The sequence below is a fragment of the Pelodiscus sinensis genome, chromosome 22 (assembly GCF_052426305.1).
Source record: "Pelodiscus sinensis isolate ZL-2025 chromosome 22, ASM5242630v1, whole genome shotgun sequence".
NCBI classification, from domain to species: Eukaryota; Metazoa; Chordata; order Testudines; family Trionychidae; genus Pelodiscus; species Pelodiscus sinensis.
This window is the reverse complement of record NC_143073.1, coordinates 4,385,282-4,405,088: the sequence shown is the minus strand read 5'-3', so window position 1 is coordinate 4,405,088 and position 19,807 is coordinate 4,385,282. Positions and strand designations below refer to the sequence as shown.

Below are 19,807 nucleotides of genomic sequence, written 5' to 3'. Positions count from 1 at the left end.
CACAGCAAAGATGGCAGCATGCGCGAGAGGCCGGTGATGATCCACCGGGCGGTGCTGGGCTCCGTGGAGAGGATGCTGGCCGTGCTGGCTGAGAACTACGGCCGCAAGTGGTGAGGGCGGTCGAGCTGGCTCCTCAGTGTGGGTTGGGATTTCTCCCCGGGTGTCCCCTTCTGCCGCAGCTACCCAGTGAAGGTCTGCTGGGGCAGAGGAGTGGTTCTGAGTGGGTGTGTCCGGTTAAGGGATCGCGGCGAGGAAGAGAAGCCAGGTACCCTGATGCCCAGAGCTCCCCTCCTGGATGGGGCAAGGGCTGGTGCACCGAGGTTGGGAGTTCTGTTCCCAGCTCCACGTTGGGCCCATTGCATAAGCATTAGAGACCCGTGCTTTTCGATGTGCTCAGGCTAGGTTCAGTCCCTGCCGAGAAGCCGGCCAGGACTGCCGGTGCATTAGCGACTCGTCCTGCGTTAGCAAAGCTCGTGGGAGCAGGACTCCCCAGCTGTGAAGGGGGCGGGGAGGAGAGGGCTCTTGTGTGATGAAGTGCAGGGAACTCAGCCTCTCTCTCGCTTTCGCAGGCCCCTGTGGCTGTCCCCTTGCCAAGTCATGGTGATCCCGGTGGGACCCGACACGGAGGCCTATGCCCAGGAGGTGAGTGGCGAGATCCGGGCCCCACCTGCGCTGCCCGTGGCAGGGATCTCTGACGCCTGTCTGTCTGTCTCAGGTCCGCGAGACGTTCCGCCAGGCGGGGTTCATGGCCGACGCCGACACCGACTGGGGTACCACCCTGAGCCGGAAGATCCGGAAGGCCCAGCTGGCTCAGTACAACTTCCAGCTGGGTGAGAGCGAGGGTGTGAGCGTCCCGCAATAGCCACGTCCGGCCTGGCCCTGGGCGCGTGCCCGGCCGCAGCCAGACAGCCATGCCTGGGGCGTAGGAAAGCTGCATCGTGCTTCCCCTGGATGCCCCATCAGCCCCCGTCCCGACGCACGGCGACTAGCCGCCGTCCTGGGCACGTCTCTCTGCCGCCTCTGTGCGCCCTGGCTGGCGGGACTCTCGTGCGCAGGATCCCTCGCCCTCATGGGACGGAGAAGGGGATGCAGCCGTCTCCACGGCAACACCCGTCACTCATGCACACACCCCAGGATGCCCTCAAGGGGAGGAGGCGGGGGGGGGGGCGCAGAGTGGGGAATGCTTGGCCTGCCCCTCCCATCAGAGGACTAACAGCTCCCAGCTGGGTTCTCTCTTCCCTGGAGTTTCCTCCGGCTGGGGGGTGGACCTCGGGGCAGAGCAGGAGGGTCCAAGGCCTAGGCGGAGGGGCGCTCGGTGCATGGCCCTGCTCTTGCAGGGAGCTGTGGGGAACGGGCAGGCAGGACTCTGCTCTTGTCCCTGCTGTAGCTCCTGGGGGTCGGCAGGCCTTTTCCAGCTTCCTTTCCTCGCCCTCTGTCTCCCTGGGAGTTTAGGGGGCAGAGGCAAAGGCTACTAAGCCAACCTCCCCCGGGTTCCACAGAGGCGGCAGCTAGTCCAGGGGCCACGTAGACTCCAACCCCGCGGATGTTTAGCTGGTTATTGTCTGAGCTGCCTGAGGGGTTCGAACCCCCAGCCAGCGGGAGCGGAGTGTCCAAAGCCCTGAGGTGGCTTTTCAAATCTGCATCTCCATCCGGTTCACTCCCCCTGCCGCCTGTTTCCCTGCGGCCCTCCCCTCCGCTGGGCCGAGCCAGGCTGGCAGGGCCGTTTCCCTCTGGTTCCTGGTGATGTGCACGGACACGGGGCTGAGGCGCTCTCATTGGTGCACATACCGAAAATCACGGGGTGGCGGGGGTGGGGCCAAGGGGTTCGGCACGTGGGAGGGGGCTCAGGAGTGATGGCTCCAGCTGGGGGTGCAGGCTCTAGGTGGGGGCTGGGGTTGAGGAGCTCATGGTATAGGACAGAGGGTTGGGGTGCAAGGGCTCTGGTGGGGGTGGAGGCTCTAGGGTGGGTGGGGATGAGGGGCTTGGGGTGCAGGGTGGGCTCCAGGCTGGGGAAGGGTGTGCAGAGGGGGGGGGTTACAGGGCTCTGGGCTGGAGATTTTGGGGTGGAGCCGGACATGGGGATTTTGGGGTGTTCGGGCCTGGTGGGGGGACTCAAGATGGGGTAGGAGCTGGGACTTACCTGGGTGGCTCCCTGCTGGGGCCAGCAGACGGGCCCTTCCCGCCAGCTGGGGCTCAGGCTAGTGGGGAGGGGCCCTTCCCTGCTGGCAGCGTCAGGGCTTGGGGAGAGAGCTGCCCCTGCACAGGGCTTAGTGGGGAGCCGCGCCTGTCCCCAGACTGCACCCGACCAGCCCTCGCACCGTAAGGGGGAGCTGAGCTGCACAATTAGCTGAGTCGCCGGCGGGGGCAGGGGAGGCAGAGCCGGCTCTTTCCCACCGGTCAGCACCGAGTCACAAGCAGCGCAGCCGGCTCTGACTCAGCAGGTTCCCCATTTTCCTCGGCTCTTCGGGGTCGGGACGGGCCTGGGTCGATTCCGAGGAAAGGGCTGAGTCCTGCCCCCGCCGGGTCTCTGCAGCCGAGCACCGCAGCCGTGCCGGGGTGACACTGCCAGGAACCAGAGGGAAACGGCCCTGCCAGCCTGGCTTGGCCCAGAGGAGGGGAGGGCCGCGGCAGGGGGAGTGAACTGGATGGAGAAGGAGATTTGAAAAGCCTCCTTAGGGCTTTGGGCACTCCGCTCCCGCTGGCTGGGAGTTCAAACCCCTCAGGCAGCTCAGACAATAACCAGCTAAATGTCCACGGGGCTGGAATCGAAGTGGCCCGGTGGACAGGGCACAGGAGAGGGGGTTCTGGTCCAGCTCTGCCACCAGCCTGTCGGGTGACCTCAGGCAAGTCACGGCCCTCCCGGGCCTCAGTTTCCCCACCTGTAAAACAAGCTGACGAGACGGACTGCCTTTGTAAAGCACCTCGCCCGCTCCTCTGAGACGAGCGAGGGAAGATCACTAACCTGACACGGCCTCTTACGTTTCCCGAACCTCAGTCCCTCCAGCTCCTGCGAACTCCTCTCTTATTCGGCATTACGGCCCGTGGCGGGGCAGTCGGCACTCTTGGGCTCTCTTCTCGTCTCTGCCCCCGACGGGAGACGAGCGCGTCATGCGAGCAGGGTGCAGAGAGGTGGAAGCGGGTTTCCTGCCCGGGGTGTGACCGTCTCCGCGCCCGTGCCAAGCAAAACATGCCAGCAGCCCACCAGGAGAAAGCTGGCTGAGGCTTCCTGTAACAGCCGGCTGCTCCCGGCTGAGTGACACACCTGGCCCCAGGCACTTGTCAGGGAGGTCACAGGCTCCAGCTCCCCTCCCCCATCTCTTGCACTTTGGCTCCCAGGCCTGCACTGAGCGTGGGGATCCTGAGGGAGGCGACACGGCTGCCCTGCCCATGGCTCTTCCCTTGCCCCCACGGTGGTTTTGGTCTGTACTAGGCGGCGATAGCGTCACCCCGGCTGCAGAGACCCGGCGGGGGCGGGACTCAGCCCTTTCCTCGGAATCGACCCAGGCCCGTCGTCCCGACCCCGAGGGGCCGAGGAAAATGGGGAACCTGCTGCTGAGTCAGAGTCGGCTGCGCTGCTTGTGACTCGGTGCTGACCGGTGGAAAAGAGCCGGCTCTGCCTCCCCTGCCCCCGCCGGCTGGGGGGCACTGCCTGGGCTCCGTGGAGAGCCCTTTGTGCCCGGGGGCCGAGGGGGGCTGAGTCGCGCCTGGCGCCGGCCGCAGCCTCCTTGTAACTCAGCGACAGCCCCCTGGTCCCTGGGCTGCACTTGCACTTGTCCGGGAAACCCAGACGTCTCCTGGGAACGCGCAGCGGCAGCCCTCCGCAGAGCCCGGCGGGGCTCCCCTATCACATCGCTGCCCTGGGGCCGGAGCTGAGCTCAGCTCCCCGCTTCCTCCATGTGCCACGGGCTGATTAGCCACGGCCCAAACAGGGGCCTCCCGCGCTGCCTCTGCCGCTGCTACGGCTCCGTGTGCGCCGGCCCGGCTGCAGCCCTCGGGCGAGCAGGATGCCCCCCTCCCCGCCTGCCCTGCCTGCATTTTAAAAGTGAACCGGGATCCAGAGGGCTGCTCCACCCAGGCTGAGCCGAGCCCGCCATGCCGTGGGGAGGGGCTGCTGGGGCCGGGGACTGAGCCCCCCACCCTCCTCCGTTTGGGGCGGGACACAGTGGGTCCCGCAGCTGGAGCCGCTCCCCCCACCCCGGGGCAGGCGGGGGTCGGGGGCTGCTCCAACGGGTGATGCTTACGGGGTAACCAGTTAACTCTTTGCATCCCTACTGGGAACTTGAGCTGTTTCCCCCGGGGCTGGCTTGGCGCCTATCTCCCGAAAGTGCCACCTTGGAAGCCCTGGTGCCTGGGATCCTCTGCCCCCCACGGGGATGCACGTGGGTCACAATGGGGCACCCACCCCCGTTCCTCAGCCGTAGCTTGACTCTCGTCCCGTCACTTCCTGGGGGCGCTGGAGCAGAGCCGGAGCCACCCCGCAGCCTGTCCCGTCAGCAGTGCACGGGGGCTGGGTCCCTGCCTTCCCCTGGTCTCCGGCTCTGCGGGAGACGAGGCTGCTGAGAGCCTTGCTCGGTCCGGCTGGGTGCTTTGCCCCTTGCAGGGAGCTTTGCGCGCAGGCGAGGTTGCCAAGGGGTGCGCGGGGCCGGGGAGGACGCAGACTGCCCGTTGTAGTCTGCCCTGCCTCAGGCTCGCTCTCTCTCCCCCGCAGTGGTGGGCCGGAAGGAGCTGTCCCGCCGCACGGTGAGCGTCCGCACGCGGGACTCCAGGCAGCACGGGGAGCGCGGCCTGCAGGAGGTGCTGCACAGGCTGCAGGAGCTGCGGGATGCCCGGCTCAGGAACGCCGAGGAGCTGGTCTGAGCCCGTCCCTGCTGGCTGTGGCCCTTGCCACTGGTTCGGCACCGCTCCCAGCCCAGGGAGGCGACGCCAGCTGCTCTCCCCGAGCACCGTCTCCACGCCGCAACGTCCCCACCGGACACCCTGCTTCCCCACGGAGTCCACACGCGGGTGGAGGCCGCCCCCCGTGCACGCGGAGATCTGCCGGAGCTGTGTCCCACCCACAGAGCAGGAGCCACGTTAAGGGCTGGGGCCAACTGAGTGCATCCTTCCCGGGCGCCAGGGGAAGAGGCAACGCACGTGGGCGCTGGATCGGAGCAGGGACTAGAGCCCGGCCGGAGGAAGACTGTTCCTGGAACTCGTTCGCTGGGCCTCAGGTCCCCTGGGCTGATTAAAACGTGCGTTGAAGTCGAGGCAGCGTGTCACTAGTGAGGTCTGGCAGGGCCGCTCGTACGCTGCTCACTCCCGGCTGGGGCCCGGCTCTGAGCGGCTGGCGCGTGGCGCCCGGCGGGAGCGAGTGCGGCAGCTAGACGGCTGGCTGTCCCCTGCTCCGAAGTGCTGGGGGGCTGCAAGTCCTTCCCTTTGCTGCCGAGGATCTCCAGGCCAGGGGCTTGGTGCACAGTAATCCGCACCTCCCTGCCTGTGTGTCTGTACCAGATTGTCCCGGGAGGCAGGGCTCCAGCGAGGGCGGATTCCCCCACATTCACTCCTAGGGGATTTCTGCCCCTTCCTCTGCACTGTCTGGTGTCCCAAGACGAGACTCCTGGTTGGGGGCCCACGAGCCTGATCCGGTCTGGTGATTGGTATGTTCTGTTGAGTCAGGACGCCTGGGTTCTCTCCCCAGCTTCGCTCCTGGGTGACTGGGCAAGTCGCTTCTCCGCCTGCCTTCCCTGTCGCGCGTTATCTCATAAAGCCCCCAGCTCTGACGGGCTAAGTGGGCCGCACCTACTGCACCTAGCTTCTGCATGGGGAAACTGAGGCATGGCATGACATTGCACCCATACACACACTGGGCCCACGGGTGCTTGTGCCAAGTCACGCGGCACGTTGGGAACAGAATCCCAGCCCCCTGTGTTCGCCCCTGGGCTGTGCCCCCTTTCGAATGTGGGGTCATGCAGAGCTGGGCCTTTGGATTTACTGGCTGGGGAGAGAAACCAGCTCCCCTGCACACACCGCCCGTGAATGGCTGGATTGTGCAAGCCCGAGTCACGGTGGGGAACGAGCGGCGTCCGGGCCGCGGCGGCTCGCTGGCATGAGTAACGGTTGCACAAGGCCGGGTGGTGCCTTTTCCCATCTGTGGCTGCTGATGGTGCGTTCGAGTGCTTGTGAACACGCGTGAGACTTGCTCAATTTGAGCCAGGCAACCGCAGGGGCCTTCCCCAAAGCCAGGGTGGCTGAAAGGGTGATGCAGCAAGGGGGGGCGGCCTTAGCTCGCCAGGCTGCTGGGCTGGGGGGCTCTTGAGCTGAGCTAAGCAGGGCAGGACGTGCAGGGGAGACGTCTCAGGAAATCCTGAGCCAGGGACCGTCCTGGGTGGTTGTACGGCACCTGGCACCCGCGGCTTGGAGGCCCTACGGCCGCCGTCTCCAGCCTTTGTCAGCACAAGCTCGCTCTTTGAATTGAAGTCAATCCAGGGTCAACCCGAGGCCCTGGTCCACCTCTTCTCTGAGGCCCCTCCCTGGTCGCTTGGCGGAGATGGGGTACCAGGGTGGAGGGAGGAGACACGCTGACATCAGTGCCCCCTTCTTCTTCCCTCGACCTGCAGAGCGAGGCTCCAGGGGAGGGGGGCAGCTCCAAGGCAGAGGGCAGGAGCAGCACGGCAGTGGGGTAGGGGCAGGACTTGTCTCCTGACCAAGCCAGTCAGGATCACCTGTCCGAGGCTCCGGGATGGACCGATCGATCCCGATCGACAGGTTGGTGGTTGCTGCCCTACGATAATACAAATAAACCATCATAACACATCACCCCAACGGGCCTTTAGGTCCCTTCGCAAAGGATTGGTGCAGCCAGTTCTGGGGTGGAATATGGGATGCTGTATCCAGCTTGCAGCACAAGGGGAGACACGGTGGAGGGGGGAATATCCATTCTTGGACCAACTCTGTGGATGGGGGAGACCAGCTTTCAAGTGACACAGATCTGCCTCCATTCTGGGGAAGGTGCTTGAGGTCACAGCTCAATACAAGACCAAACAGCTAAGTAGTTAGCACATCTTCTAAGGGGCCATTCACAGTAGGGCAGGCTGGGAATACCCCAGTGGTCGTAGGACAAGAAGTGGGGATAGTGGGTTACGGAGTGTGGTCGTAAGCCGTCATTCCTGTGGCTTTGTTCAGGCTGTGATGTGTGGGGTGAGCAGAGCTGTGACCTTAAGTTCCCATGCTGGTCTCTGGAGAGTGGAGTGCAAGTGTCCTGTGAGGGCTGAGGTCACATACAGAGCAGCTCGCTCCCAGGTTGTAGGGTTCCCTTCCCCCAGAGAGTTCATTCAGGACCGCAGAGATTGTCTGGTGTCACCCTGACGGCTGCTAGCAGGGCGTTTCCTGGGGCGTTCGATATTGATTAATTCAATCATCATGGAACTGTACAACGTCTTAGCAGTTACCTGATTATTTGATAGTCCCTGGCCGTGGGTCCGGCAGCCAGTGCTCTCCCAGCCGCTCTCCCAGGGAGCCTCCTGCCACCCTGCGCTGCCTTTAAAAACTGGCTCCCTGCACAGACTGGGTCCCACTTACCGACCCGGGCTGCTGCCTCTGATACAGAGGCAGCAGCAGCCCCTGTCCACGGGGGGGCCAAGCTCTCTGTAACACAGGCTGTCTCGGCATCCCACCTGCGCCTCCCTTCCTCCCACGCACTGCTGCCTCTGTATCCGAGGCAGCAGCGCCGGGGTGCGGAGATGGCTCCATGAAGCCGATGCTCATGGGGAGCTGGCTTTTAAGCTGTCTCCTCCCAGAGCACTGGCTCCTGCTTGCGTCTCCCAGCGTCTGTGGGAGGCAGCAAGGGGGGCAGGAGTGGAAAGCTGGCTCCCTGCACATACTGGCTGCCACCTGCCCCCCCTTACTCTTTGTGCTGCTGCCTCTTTATCAGAGGCAGCAGCGTGAGGATGGGTGGAGCAGGCAGCTCTGCAGAATTGGGTGCTCGTGGGGAGCCAGCTTAAAAGCCAGGTCCGCACAGCTCCTCCCCCTTGCTGCCTCTGATACGGTGCGTGTTGTCGATAGGATTCACCAGTAAGCCCAGGTTTACGGGTTCATTGTTTACTCGCCTGTATGCTGACCTCCCCAGTAGTGCAGGGAGGAGGTGCGCTGCGCATTGATAGGCAGTATGAGTAGAGCCCTGCATGGATACAAGTTTTGTGTCTGCATCCTCACCTGTATCAAGCGGGCCTCCACGGGCGTGCAGGGTTCTGTGCATGAGACCCTTGAATTCAGAAGGCGTGCAGGGCTGCCCCAAGGATTATGGGGGCCCTGGGGCTGGTGGCAGCTGAGGAGGGACAGTTTTTTAGAGATGTGATTTGATCGTCTTCAGCAACACACCTTTGATATATTTGAAATCACATTTTAAACTCCGGGCCTGTTGTCTGACTCAGTCAGTTCAGACACGGACAGTCTAGAGCTGGGGCTGGCACATGCCTGGGAATGGGCTTTGTTCCCACTGGAATGGCTTTCCCGGGTTCTGCTAATAGTTCTGCCGAGCTTTCTCACTTCTAAATTAACAAGATCCTCTCCGGAGGAAGCTGAGCCGCAGGAGAGGGACAGGAAGAGGCAGGTGGGTGGATATGAAGACCCAGCGGTGCCCCAAATTTTCAGGTGCCCAGCGCAGCTGCGTATTCTGCCTGTGGATAATGACAGCACTGAACGTGTGCCGGGGTTGGGGATAGGGGAGGGGGGTTGATCCTCGGAACTGGGCTGGGTCTGCAGGTATTCTAGCACTGGCTGTGAGTGGGCACCTGCCCCTCGTGAACCCATTGACAGTTATTCGGGGTCAGTGTTCGGTTCTGTTCTGGTGCCTGTCCTCGCAGTATCTGAGCCACCTCTGTCTGTAATAAATTTATCCTCACAGCCCCCATATGGGGCAGGGTCATGCTCTTACTCTGTTAGGCAGCTGAAGCTTAGGGAGATGCACCTGCAGATGGAATTCAGAGTAGATAAATGCAGAGTAAATATACCTGGAAAACAATCCCAACTCTACTATCAAATGATAGACTCTAAGGCCGTGTCCAGACTTAGGGGTTTTTTCGGGAAAAGTAGCCTTTTCCCGAAAAAACTTCCCCTGCGTCCAGACTCAAGCCGCGTTCTTTCGAAATTATTTCGAAAGAACGCGGCTTTTCTTTCGATGGCGGTAAACCTCGTTTCACGAGGAAGAACGCCTTCCTTCGAAAGTTCCTCTTTCGAAGGAAGGCATTCTTCAATGTAAAGAGGCCGTCTTCGAAAGAGAGCATCCAGACTCGCTGGGTGCTCTCTTTCGAAAAAGCGGATTTTTCTTTCGAAAGATCCGCCTGCAGTCTAGACGCGATCTTTCGAAAGATGCTCTTTCGAAAGATGCTTTCGAAAGATGCTCTTTCGAAAGATGCTTTCGAAAGAGCATCTTTCGAAAGAAGCCTGCAGTCTAGACATAGCCTAAGTTAGCTGTTACCACCCAAGAGAGAGAGAGTTCTCTGGAAACAGCCACTCAATGTGCAGCGGCAGTCAAAAAAGCGAGTAGAAGATTGGGAATCATTAAGCAAGGGATAGAAAACAAAACAGAAAAATTAACTCGCCTCTTCTAAATCCATGGTGTGCCCACATCTTGAATACTGCGTGCTGATGTGGTCACCCCAGCTCTGAAAAAGATACTGAACTTGGAAAAGGTTCCAAAAAAGGCAACAAAAATGTTTAGGGGTATGGAATGGCTGCAATGTGAGGAGAGATTAATAAGCCTGGGCCCTTTCACCTTGGAAAAGGTGGCTTAGGAAGACAGGATCGAGGTCTATAAAATTGTGACTGGTGTGGAGAAAGTAAAGAAGGCGGTGTTATTTGCTCCTCATAACACAAGACCTAGGGGTCACCAAATGAAATGAACAGGCAGCAGGTTTAAAACAAACAAAAGGAAGTATTTCTTCACACAGTGCACAGTCCACCTGTAGCACTCCTTGACAGAGAATGTTGTGAAGGCCAAGCCTATAACAGGGTTCAAAAAAGAGATAAATACGTGGAGGATTGACTTAAAAAAACAACAAATAGCTTTGCAGCACCTTAGAGACTAACAAAAAATGCCGATGGTATCATGAGCTTTCGTGGCACGACCCACTTCTTCAGATGAGTGGAGTTACAGGGCGCAGATTGCAAATAAACAGCAGAGAAAGAGAGAGGATGGGGAGGAAAAGAGAAGGGAAAAAAATTGTCAATTAGAGTGTCCACGGCAGCCACTCAGAGTGTGTTCTAAGCACACGATAAGTAGCCCGTGCTTGGCGTTTCCTGTCAGTAGGGTGTGGCATGTAGCGGGTCATCCAGTTAAGGTCTCTATTACAGGTGTCAAACTTGTAAATGAAACCAAGTTCTGCAGCGTCCCTCTCCAGCTGGAGTTTGAAATTACCTTCTAATAATATGGTCACTTTTAGATCCATGAATCTAAAAGTTAAAATGTTCCCCAGCAGGTTTCTGTGTGTTACCATTACTGATGTCTGATTTGGGTCGAGTTTGACCAATATCCCTGGCAGAGGGCCATTGCTGGCACTTGAGGGTGTAGATCACATGGGTGGATGTATGGTTGTATGAGCCTCCGATGTGATTAGGTCCTGTGATGGTGTTGCTGGTATAGATGTGTGGACAGAGGTGGCACGGGGGGCTGATTGCAGGGGTAGGTTCCTGAGGGAAAGTGTTGGAGGTGCACTGTATGGTTGCTGGAAAGAATTTGATGGAGGTTAGGGGGTTGTCTCTATAGGGGAGGACTGGCCTGTCCCTCAAGGCCTGTGAGAGTGAGGGGTCATTTTCCAGGATAGGGTGTAGAATGATTGTTAATGATACTCCAGAGGGGTTTAAGTCGGGGGCTGTAGGTGATCACAGGTGGTGTTCTATTGTTTTCTTTGTGGGACCTGTCTTGAGGAGATGGATGCCTTAGTACCTGTCTGCCTCTGTCGCTCTGTTTTTTCCACTTCTCGGGGTAGGTATTTCAGTTTTAAGAATGCCTGATAGAGATCCTGTAGGTGTTTGTGTCTCTCTGTGGGATTGGAGCAAACCCGGTTGTATCTTACGGCCTGGGTGTGAACAGTTGATTGGGAAATGTTTCTGGGAAGGAAGGTAGGGGCATGAAGGTAAGTGTAACAGTCAGTAGGTTGCCTGGATAAGGTGTGGTGGAAATGTGTCTGTCAGGATTGCATTGTAGTGTCGAGGAAGTGGATCTTTTGTGTGGACTGGTCCAGGCTGTGGTGGAAGTTGTTGAAATCCTAGTTGAATTCTCCTTCCCAGGGGTCCATATGATGAAAATGTCCATCAGTGGCTGGTAGCCATGGTGGGAACGCATGGTGTCCCTGACCTCTGTTTGCCAGAAGCTGGGAATGGACAACAGGGGATGGATCATGTGAGTCCCTCTGGGGCACCCAGCGCTGGCCACTGTCAGCAGACAGGACACGGGGCTCGATGGACCTTTGGGCTGACCCAGGCTAGTTGGTCTTGTGTAAAGCTGCGGCAGAACAGGGAGCTGCCTCCTAGATACACCCAGGCTGGACGTGAGCTGGAGGGTTTTTTAACAGTGAGGGTAAGTAACCTTGGAAACCACGTCCCAAGGGCAGTGGTGGATTCTCCATCGCCGGCAATGTGGCCGTGGAGACTGAGAGAGGATCTGCTCTAGTTCAACCAGGAATTATTCAGGGGCAGATCTGTGGCCTGTGTTCTGCCGGAGGTCAGACGTGCTGGTCACGGCGGTCCCTTTGGCCTTGGGCATCTGTGAAAGCCATCGGTCCCAGGCCCTAGACTGCCCGCCCACTGGCCCGGCCGGCTTGTCACAAGGGAAGCTGTGGTTTGTCGGTTTGTCTGTGTTTAGACCAGACGCGGGCCCCTGGTTCCAGTGTATTTGCCCCACGCCTGTGTTTGTTGCAACAGGCCTGCTGGAGATTTCAACACACCGGATTAAAAAAAAAAAAACAACAAAAAACCTGTTCGATCTTTCAAAATCCAGAGCTCAAGTCCTTTGAGTGTGCTTAGTAACAGCCCAGGTCACTGGTGCTGCCAGTTTCCTGTAAACATGTCCCTACCTCCTGAGAGACCCTGCTCCCAGGGGGGGCGAGATTCCTTCTTTGCAAGGCTCAGAACATCCGATAAGTCTGAGTAACTTACCCGGACCTGCCGTGACTCAACCTAAACCTCTGTTGAAAGCCCTTAGGGCAACCTCAGCTTATCTTCCCTGTATTGAACGAAGAAGAGTGCTTCTCACGGTGACTTGCCTTCCACGGAGCCCTGCCGTGCTGCACTCGGCACCTCGACAATGCTCGGAAACGTGGCCGGTAGCAATAACGGTGGTGCTGGTGCGCTTGTGTTCTGAAAGGTACCAGGACGCTTTCTGAAATGCAGCCACTGCTGGGGCGGAACGAGGCGTCTGTTTAACCGCAGGCAGCAACGCTGCACCTCGCTTTGGCAGCGAGGGACCCTGATGGAAAGCATAGGGACGTGGCCTTTGAGCGGAGCCCACTTACGACGCATGCCGAGGGAGTTTTAATAACCTGGAGCACCTGGCAAAGAGGTTCTGGGCCTGGTTTATGTTTAGACCTTTCCAGCAGAGGGCCCTAAATCTCCTTGAGAACCAGGCTGAATTCCATGCTTGGTAGGGTGGCCTGTCTCCTTTAGGCACGCACCTGCCCCCCCTTCGCTGGCTGCTGAGGGCCATCCCTCATGAATTTATCCCTGGCCGGCAGGACAGTACAATTATTCCCATTGGACAAGGAAGACTAAATAACTTGCCCAGAGTGTCACGGAGAGGGACATTGGTTCCAGCGCTTTAGGCTAGTGCCCTAAGCCAACCCCATCCTTCCCCCTTTTGCTGCCTGTCCCCTCCCTCCCCAGAGCTGGCTGCATTTTGCCAGACAATGGAACGGTGGGAAACCTCCAGTTGCTTCAGAAACAGTGAAATTGCTCCCACCCTCCCCCCGAGTTGTGGCTGCCCATAACCCACTCCACTTCTTCCTGGCTGGGAACTGGGGGACTAGCTACACCGCCAGCCCTGCGGCTCTTCTGCCCTCTGCCAGTCTTGTCAGCTTCCCCTCTGCCAGTCTCATCAGGAAGCCCATGGAAGGAGAGTGGCAAACACTATTCCCTTTAATCTTTTCCATCCATGTGTGGAATAATTTTTTCAGGTCCACTAAGGCACATGTGAATGTGCACCACCAGGAGACACAACAATCCTAGCTGGGCGGCCCTGGACTCTCTCCTGAATAGCCGTGTGAGCACCCGGCTTACAGGAGCCACGAGACTAGCAACTGGGGCTGGGGTGGGTTGTGGGTTTGGGGCAGCGTCATCCCACAAGCCTTGCTCAGCCCCAGTCTCACCCCTATTCTGCCTGCTGGGCTGCTCGTGTCATCCCAGTACTGAGCCTTGGTGGAAAGCGCTCTATAGACAAGCCTCTAGCCGGAGGGGGTGCGACACAGAGGGTGCCCGTGTCGGCTTGGCCCCTCTCGTTACATGAGCCAATGTTTTCCTCCTCCCCAGAGCTGGGGCAGCGACTGGCTCCCAGGAAGCCAGGGAGTCGCCCTCCTCTTAATAGCCCTTTACCCAGAGCCGGCTCTATTCTGCTGCCCCACGTGGGTGTAGTCCGGCACGGCCATGCTGCGGCTCGTGTCCACCTGGAGTACAGCTCACAGAGCCCCCCGTCTCCGCACGCCCTCGTTCTCATGCGCTCGCGACCGCCATCGTGCAGTGGGGTGGTGGGGTAGGGGCATCCGCCTGGGGGGGGGGCCAAGGGTAGCAGGTGCCTCCCACCAGTGTGCCCCTGCTCTCGAATGTCTGTCGGCTGCAGCTCGAAGGGCCAGCAAGCTGGGCCGCCTCGGGTGTCGTCCATCCCTGCTGCCTCGTGCCGGCCTGCTGCTCCTTGGGCGCATACGGCGTCTGTGCGTGTCTCCTTTAAGGAGCAGAGACGCTGATCCCGGTGCTGTGCAGTCACTTGGCGGGCTCAGGACGGCTGCCAGGAATGTGTTGTCATGGCACTGCTGGTTTCCAGCCCGCCCCTGCCGGGCCCCCCCTCCGGCCTCCACCTGGCCAGGAGCAGCAGAAAGGACAGAGCAGGGTCACTTCCCACTACGCTGCTCGGGCCGCGGGCGTCACTGGCGCAAGAGCCACCACCACGGCCTTTGAGAGAGGCCGCCAGCTGGCGCTCTGTCCTGGCAGGGGCGCAGAGCACAGCAAGGTCCCGAGAGAGGAAGCGACTCGCTCCAAGGCCCGACGAGGCAGAGGCAGAGCCAGGAACGGAGCCCAGTGCTCTTCCTCCCACCGCAGCTAGTTTCAGGTGGGACCGGTCGTGCCTGGCTTGGACGCAAATCCCCCGTCCCGCCCTCAGGCCCAGAGCTGAGCCGGCTCCCTGCCTGGTGGTCGTCTGCCTGCAACGGCTGCCAATCCGGCCTGGGCGTAGCCTCCTTTTCCACTGCGCTTCCCAGCTGCACGGCTTGCCCCGAAGGGATGAGCTGGCCCAGCGGCGCCCCGGCCCTTCCATCTCCTTCCCGGCAGTTGTCTTGTAATGAAGAGCACTTGGAAAATAACACGCCCCCCTCCAGCTCCCTGAGTCTGAGCCGAATCCCGCCGCAGCTCAGCCCCCAGCGTTTCCCGTCTCCCTTGCCTCTGAAATCGCCTGCCCCCCTGTACAAGGCCTTGCTGTGGCCAGGAGCCGCTGGAACCCCACGTAGCGGATTTGGGGGAGGGGGCAAGGGAAACTGAGGTACAAAGGAGAGGATGTGATTGGCCCAAAATCCAGTGGCGGAGCTGGAGCTGCGGCCTGCCTCTTCCCCTGCACTCTGAGAGGCCGCACCATGCTTCGTCCGTTACCAGAGCAGCCTCGCCCCAGGCTGAGGGAGAGACTTGGCGCGCGGCAGCTGGTTTAATGTGCTGATAAAACTCAGTCGGTACTTTCCCAGGGTCGGCAACGACTTCCCTGCCAGCTGGCGGACGCCAGGGTGACTCACCTGGACCCTGCGCCCGGAGCCCTTGGCACAGGTGTAGCAACTGCACAAGGTGCCAGCTGATGGAGAAGGGCCCTGAGAGCCAGGTCCCGTTGTTAACGGACGTTTCGTGGCCTAACGGAGCAGACTGGCCCCGCTTGGCTCCCCCCCCCCCCCACAAAGCTCCTCTCCTACTTCCCGCAGAACGGTTCCTGCCTTCGGGGCTGCCTGCGGGAGGCAGTTTGCCCTGGTCCCCCTGTGGAAAGGGCCCCGGATCTGTGCGCGTTGGCACCTGGATTGGCCAAACCCGAGTGGCGCTGTGCCCGGGAGCCAGGTGACAGGGACTAGGGCAGCTCTCGAAGGAGCCAGGCCTCCTCCAGGTGGGAGCAACACCCCCCCCCCCCACGCCGAGCAGATCTTTGCAAGCGGCACCCAGAGCCAGGGTGCCATAGATGTGAGATCTAAGCATGGGCACCCCCAGGTTTTAGTTGGGGCTCTGCTGCTGTCCCGCTCCCCGTGCCTCAGGTCCCTGGCTGCCAGCTCCACCGTTCCATTGTCCTTGCCTGGCACCCCCCAGCTTGGAGGGCAAACGGGGGTGTGATGTAGTGGGGGTACTTGCTGGGCTGTAGTGACCTCTGCTGTCTGGAGCAAGACCCAGCAGGGAAAACCTCAATATGCAAAGGTGACTCAAAAACCTGTCTGACCTGTGGCCTCCCATGGGGAGAAACAAAGGAAGGTGGCATGCTGCCCTGGCTGTGGGCAGGGCTGGAAGAGTGGGAGTTAGTTCCTGGCTGGAAGGCAGGGAAGAAGGAGCTGGGGAGGGGCCGTGTCCCTTAGGCTGGTCACTGCCGTGCCCAGAGGGCCTCCTTACGCCTCCCTCACAGCCAGGTCCCGCTAGACCAGAGTAAATCGGGGGCGCTCTGCTGACTGACATCAGTGTCTGGGTTGTGGAGCCAGCGTGCGCAGCGACTGTAGCAGGGAAACGTCCTCTCCGCTCGGCTCTGCTCCGCGCTCGAAGGGCGATCCCTGGAAGTGCCCCGGTTCGCTGTGGTGTGTCATAGTTCTAACACTGGCTGCGTTCGTGCTCGGCCAACCAGATTAGCCACTGTGCTTTAATGTCACACCCTCCCTTAATCTGAATTAACTGTCTAGTGTAGACGAGCGCCTGCCGAGACTCCATTGCGAGGGCTTGTCTCTGCAGCATCCGGCACAATCTAATTAGGCCGGGCTGGCACCGTGTGGGCGGGAAAATGATTTTGTCTAAGGTCACCTAGCAGGTGAGTGAAGAATGTCCCGTCCCGCCCACGCCAGTGCCAGAACCACTGAGCTACACCTTGTTCTCTCTCACCTGCTTCTCTACGGGTGCAGTCCCACGAGCGCATCTTGCAGAAGCTGGTTCAAGGCAGGATCTGTTCCTGCATGATCTCACCAGCACTTCAGCTGCTTCCCCCGGGCCCTGCTTCTCAACCTGCCTTCTCCTGGAATTGTCGTTCGCAGCGTGAGCATCAAACGCTCCTGCCAGCCTGAGCGGAGCGCGCCGGGGTGAACCCCAGCCTGGATGCCTCCCCTTGGCTTCCCCCGCTGCCCCACTAGGCCATCTGTATTTTATTCCCAACTCTGACAACCACTCGCTGGCTGACCTAGGACAAGTCACGTCCCCGCTCTGTGCCTCAGTTTCCCCGTCTGTTCTCTGGGGCTAATGACACTGGGTTCGTTCATAAAGTGCTGTGAGATCTGCTGAGGGAAAAGCCAGGTGGTGGTATTGAACGGAGCGTGATGGCCACTTTCAGCTCCCTTTGCCCGGCCCCAGTAGCGTGAAGAAGAACCAGGTTATTTCTTCTCTGCCAACAGGTGCAAAGTGCGTTGAGAGCAACTAATGAAAAGCCCCAGGTAATGACCAGGGCTGACGATTTTATGAATGATGCTCAGTCAGCTGAGTGGCATGCACTGCCAGCAAACCCAGCAGCACCATCCAGTTAGGCAAGTCGGCGCTGTCATGGCTGCTAGGCAACTGGGGAAACTGAGGCCTGGATCCCGGGGAAGTGACTTGCACCTGGATCCCCAACAAGCGGAGGAAGAGCCGGGTGTGCCTGCCTCCGCCGTACCAAACTGCCATGATTCAGGTCAGAGCGCCTGGTCGCGCAGCTTCTGTGACCAACTTCCGCAGGACGTGGGGTGAGGTTCAAAGGAGGAGCCGTATCTGGGGGTTTCCTCAGAACACAGTGAAGAGTGGATGGCACCAGAGTGGCCATCTGAACTCCTGGATTCACCCCACCCCTTATTCACTCCCCACTTGCTGTCCCCAGATCCCTCTGTGCCTCAGTTTCCCCACCTACTAAAGAGGGATAACCTTAATTAGCCTCATTAACACGAGTCCTACAATTGACAGGTACTTCTGCTGTTCTATAGATCTCTTGGTTTCTGTTGTATCCACTCCAACTCATCTGAGGAAGTGGGTTTTGCCCATGAAAGTTCATGATTCTATAGATTTTGGTTAGTCTCTAATCTAAGTGGCTGCAGGACCGCTCATTATAAAGGGAGCTGAGCTGCAAGAGACTGACAGTGTCTGGGATACGCTGAGGTCGTGGTGGCGAAAGGCTTGGCGTTCGAGTTTGGACTAGGGACTTAGGTTCTATTCCCGGCTCCGCCACCGACTTGCTGAGTGACTTTGCAGGAGCCTCACTCCTGTTCCATGCCTCACTTTCTCCATCTGTGCCATGGAGGGTGGTGACCATCACGTGGTGTGTGTGCGACAGCCCGTCATGGGGCCAGGACTCCATTAGTGCACGAGCCAGTGTGCAGACACAGACCCACCCCGGAGACCAGTCAGTGCATGTTCCGTAAGGCCCTGTCTCCTTCTGGGTGGATGTACAGCGCCTAGCGCATTAGAGCTCCAGGTGCCAGTCAGGGGAGAGCGAGCCGGGTTCCTCTCCTGTTCCTGTGCCAGGAGTGCCAGAGCCTCTGGCTGCTACGGGGCTGCCTTGGTTTCCCTGCGCTCACATTATCCAGAAGAGGGTTTTTTGCATTTAGACTCGGGGAGCTACCAGGCAGCCCCCGCCGGGATGGGTTTATTTCAGACATTCCGGAGGCGGGAGCAGGAAGCGTGGGGAGGTCGTGGAGCTGCTGCTGAGATGAGGAGCACAGATAAGGCAAAGCACTGAACAAGGGCGGGGGGGGGGGGGGAGAAGTGGCCTCTCCCCTCGGGCGTTCAGGTCCCAGTTTCCATGACAGAGGGTCAGTTTCGGACTCGTTAAAGGGGCTGGATTGCCCAAGGTCTGAGCGTCACTTTCTCCCACCGACTCCGCTCAGGGCGCTGGCACCTCAGCAGTCAAAGAGAGGGGATGGTTAGGATGCAAGTCTTGGGACCCTGCTCTGCCACAGCCTCCATCTGTGACCCTGGGCAAGGCCTTTAGATGTTCTGTGCCTCAGTTTCCCTCACCTGAACCTGGGGGATAATAGAGGGTGGGGGTGAGGCTAAATCCAATAAAGTGCTCTGAGGCTGCAGTGAGTAGGACCAGAGATGTCTCTGAGAACGCGCACCAGGGCAGAAGGAGGGCCAGTATTTAGACACCGAGCAGCATGAACAACGTTAGTTGGGTGCCTCACTCCCCTTGACTGTCAAAGGGAGTTGGGCACCTTGTAGCCCCATTAGGTGCCTTAGTACCTGACTGGGCATTAGTTCAGAGTCTCTGCACTCTGAGAGGATGCAGGAAAAGCTGGAGGGAGCGGAGAAGGAGGGTTCGGGGAGCTGAGAACCTGCTCGTGCTCTTGTGACCTGGCGTGTGGGGTAATACTGGGAGGCCCTGGGCCCTGGGCCCTGGGCCCCCATCCACAGCCAGAGCTGACTCCTAGCCAGCTGGCAGAGCAGAAGGTTCCTTAGGGACACAGCATGGAGCAGCCTGGGAAGCCGGAGCAGCCGGTACCACCCGACTTAGTGCTGCTCCAGAGCTGGGTGCCTGGCCACCAGCTGCTGCTTGCCAGCCGCCCAGCTCTGAAGTGCAGCAGTAGGGGTGGCAATACCATGGAACACCTCCCCTCGCGCACAATCGGCGTTCGGGGCATGGGGCCCCCAGTTTGAGAAACACTATTTGATCTGCTGGGCCCTGCTGGCCCTGGGGCCGGCCATGCACAGAAAGGGGGCTGGGGTAGGAATTCAACTTGAAAGCAAAAATTCCTACCTCAGGATGAAATAATTTTCTCTGGAGAGTAATTGCACAGGGGAGGTAGCAGCAGCAGGGGCTTATCTGGGCTCAACTGCAGCAGCAGGCTGTGCACCCCCTGCTGACTCTGCAATTGGCAAGTACCCCTCTTGCCGCGCCCTAGTTCCAGCCCTGCGGATGTCACCCGGGCTGCAGTTGTGCCTGGAGTGGGCCAGGGTTGACTCTGTTGGAGCTTGACCATCGCTAAGGTGAAGCCTTCCGTGTCCAATCACTCTCCAGAGACCAGGGCTACGAGTGTGAGACTTGGCAGAATTTTCTCCCTCTCTCCTTTCAGCAGCTGCCCTGCAGGTGGGTTTTTCAGCCTCTTTTGAGCTTTTTATCCCTTGGAAGGTTCCTAGCAGCCGGACAGGTGAGGGGCAGGGGGCAGAGCTGTTATTTCCCGGCAGGAGAGACGCTGGAGGGGGGGGGGAGCTTTATAAGCTTGCCAGCCCCCCCAGGGGCCAAAGGAAACCGACACATCGTCCCTCCTTTCCCGTTCTGCCCCCGGCCCGTTTGCAAGAAGCCTCGGGCAAAAATCCAAACCGCCGGGCTCCCACTAGCGACCTCCCGAAGCGCATCTGCCTCTCGGGCCTGGCGATCGTATCGACGGGACCATCAGTGTGTGGGGGCGCGCGGGGGGGGGTGGATTTTGACTGATATTTACCAGCTGAC

At 59.6% G+C, this 19,807-nt stretch overlaps 1 protein-coding gene across 3 annotated transcripts in view; it reads left to right on the top strand.

Moving 5' to 3' along the window:
• Positions 1-5,246, top strand: part of TARS2 (threonyl-tRNA synthetase 2, mitochondrial) — a 34,495-nt gene extending 29,249 nt beyond the window's left edge. For 2 of the 3 annotated variants that reach the window (XM_075907410.2, XM_089772274.1), the window contains 4 exons: positions 6-110; positions 570-642; positions 716-830; positions 4,709-4,991. In XM_075907410.2, coding sequence (XP_075763525.2) covers positions 6-110; positions 570-642; positions 716-830; positions 4,709-4,857 — 442 coding nt within the window. In that variant the 3' untranslated portion in view covers positions 4,858-4,991. Of the gene's footprint in view, positions 1-5; positions 111-569; positions 831-4,708 lie in introns of all 3 variants that reach the window. The other variant, XM_089772273.1, reaches the window with a different exon arrangement.
• Positions 5,247-19,807: the final 14,561 nt, after the last annotated feature.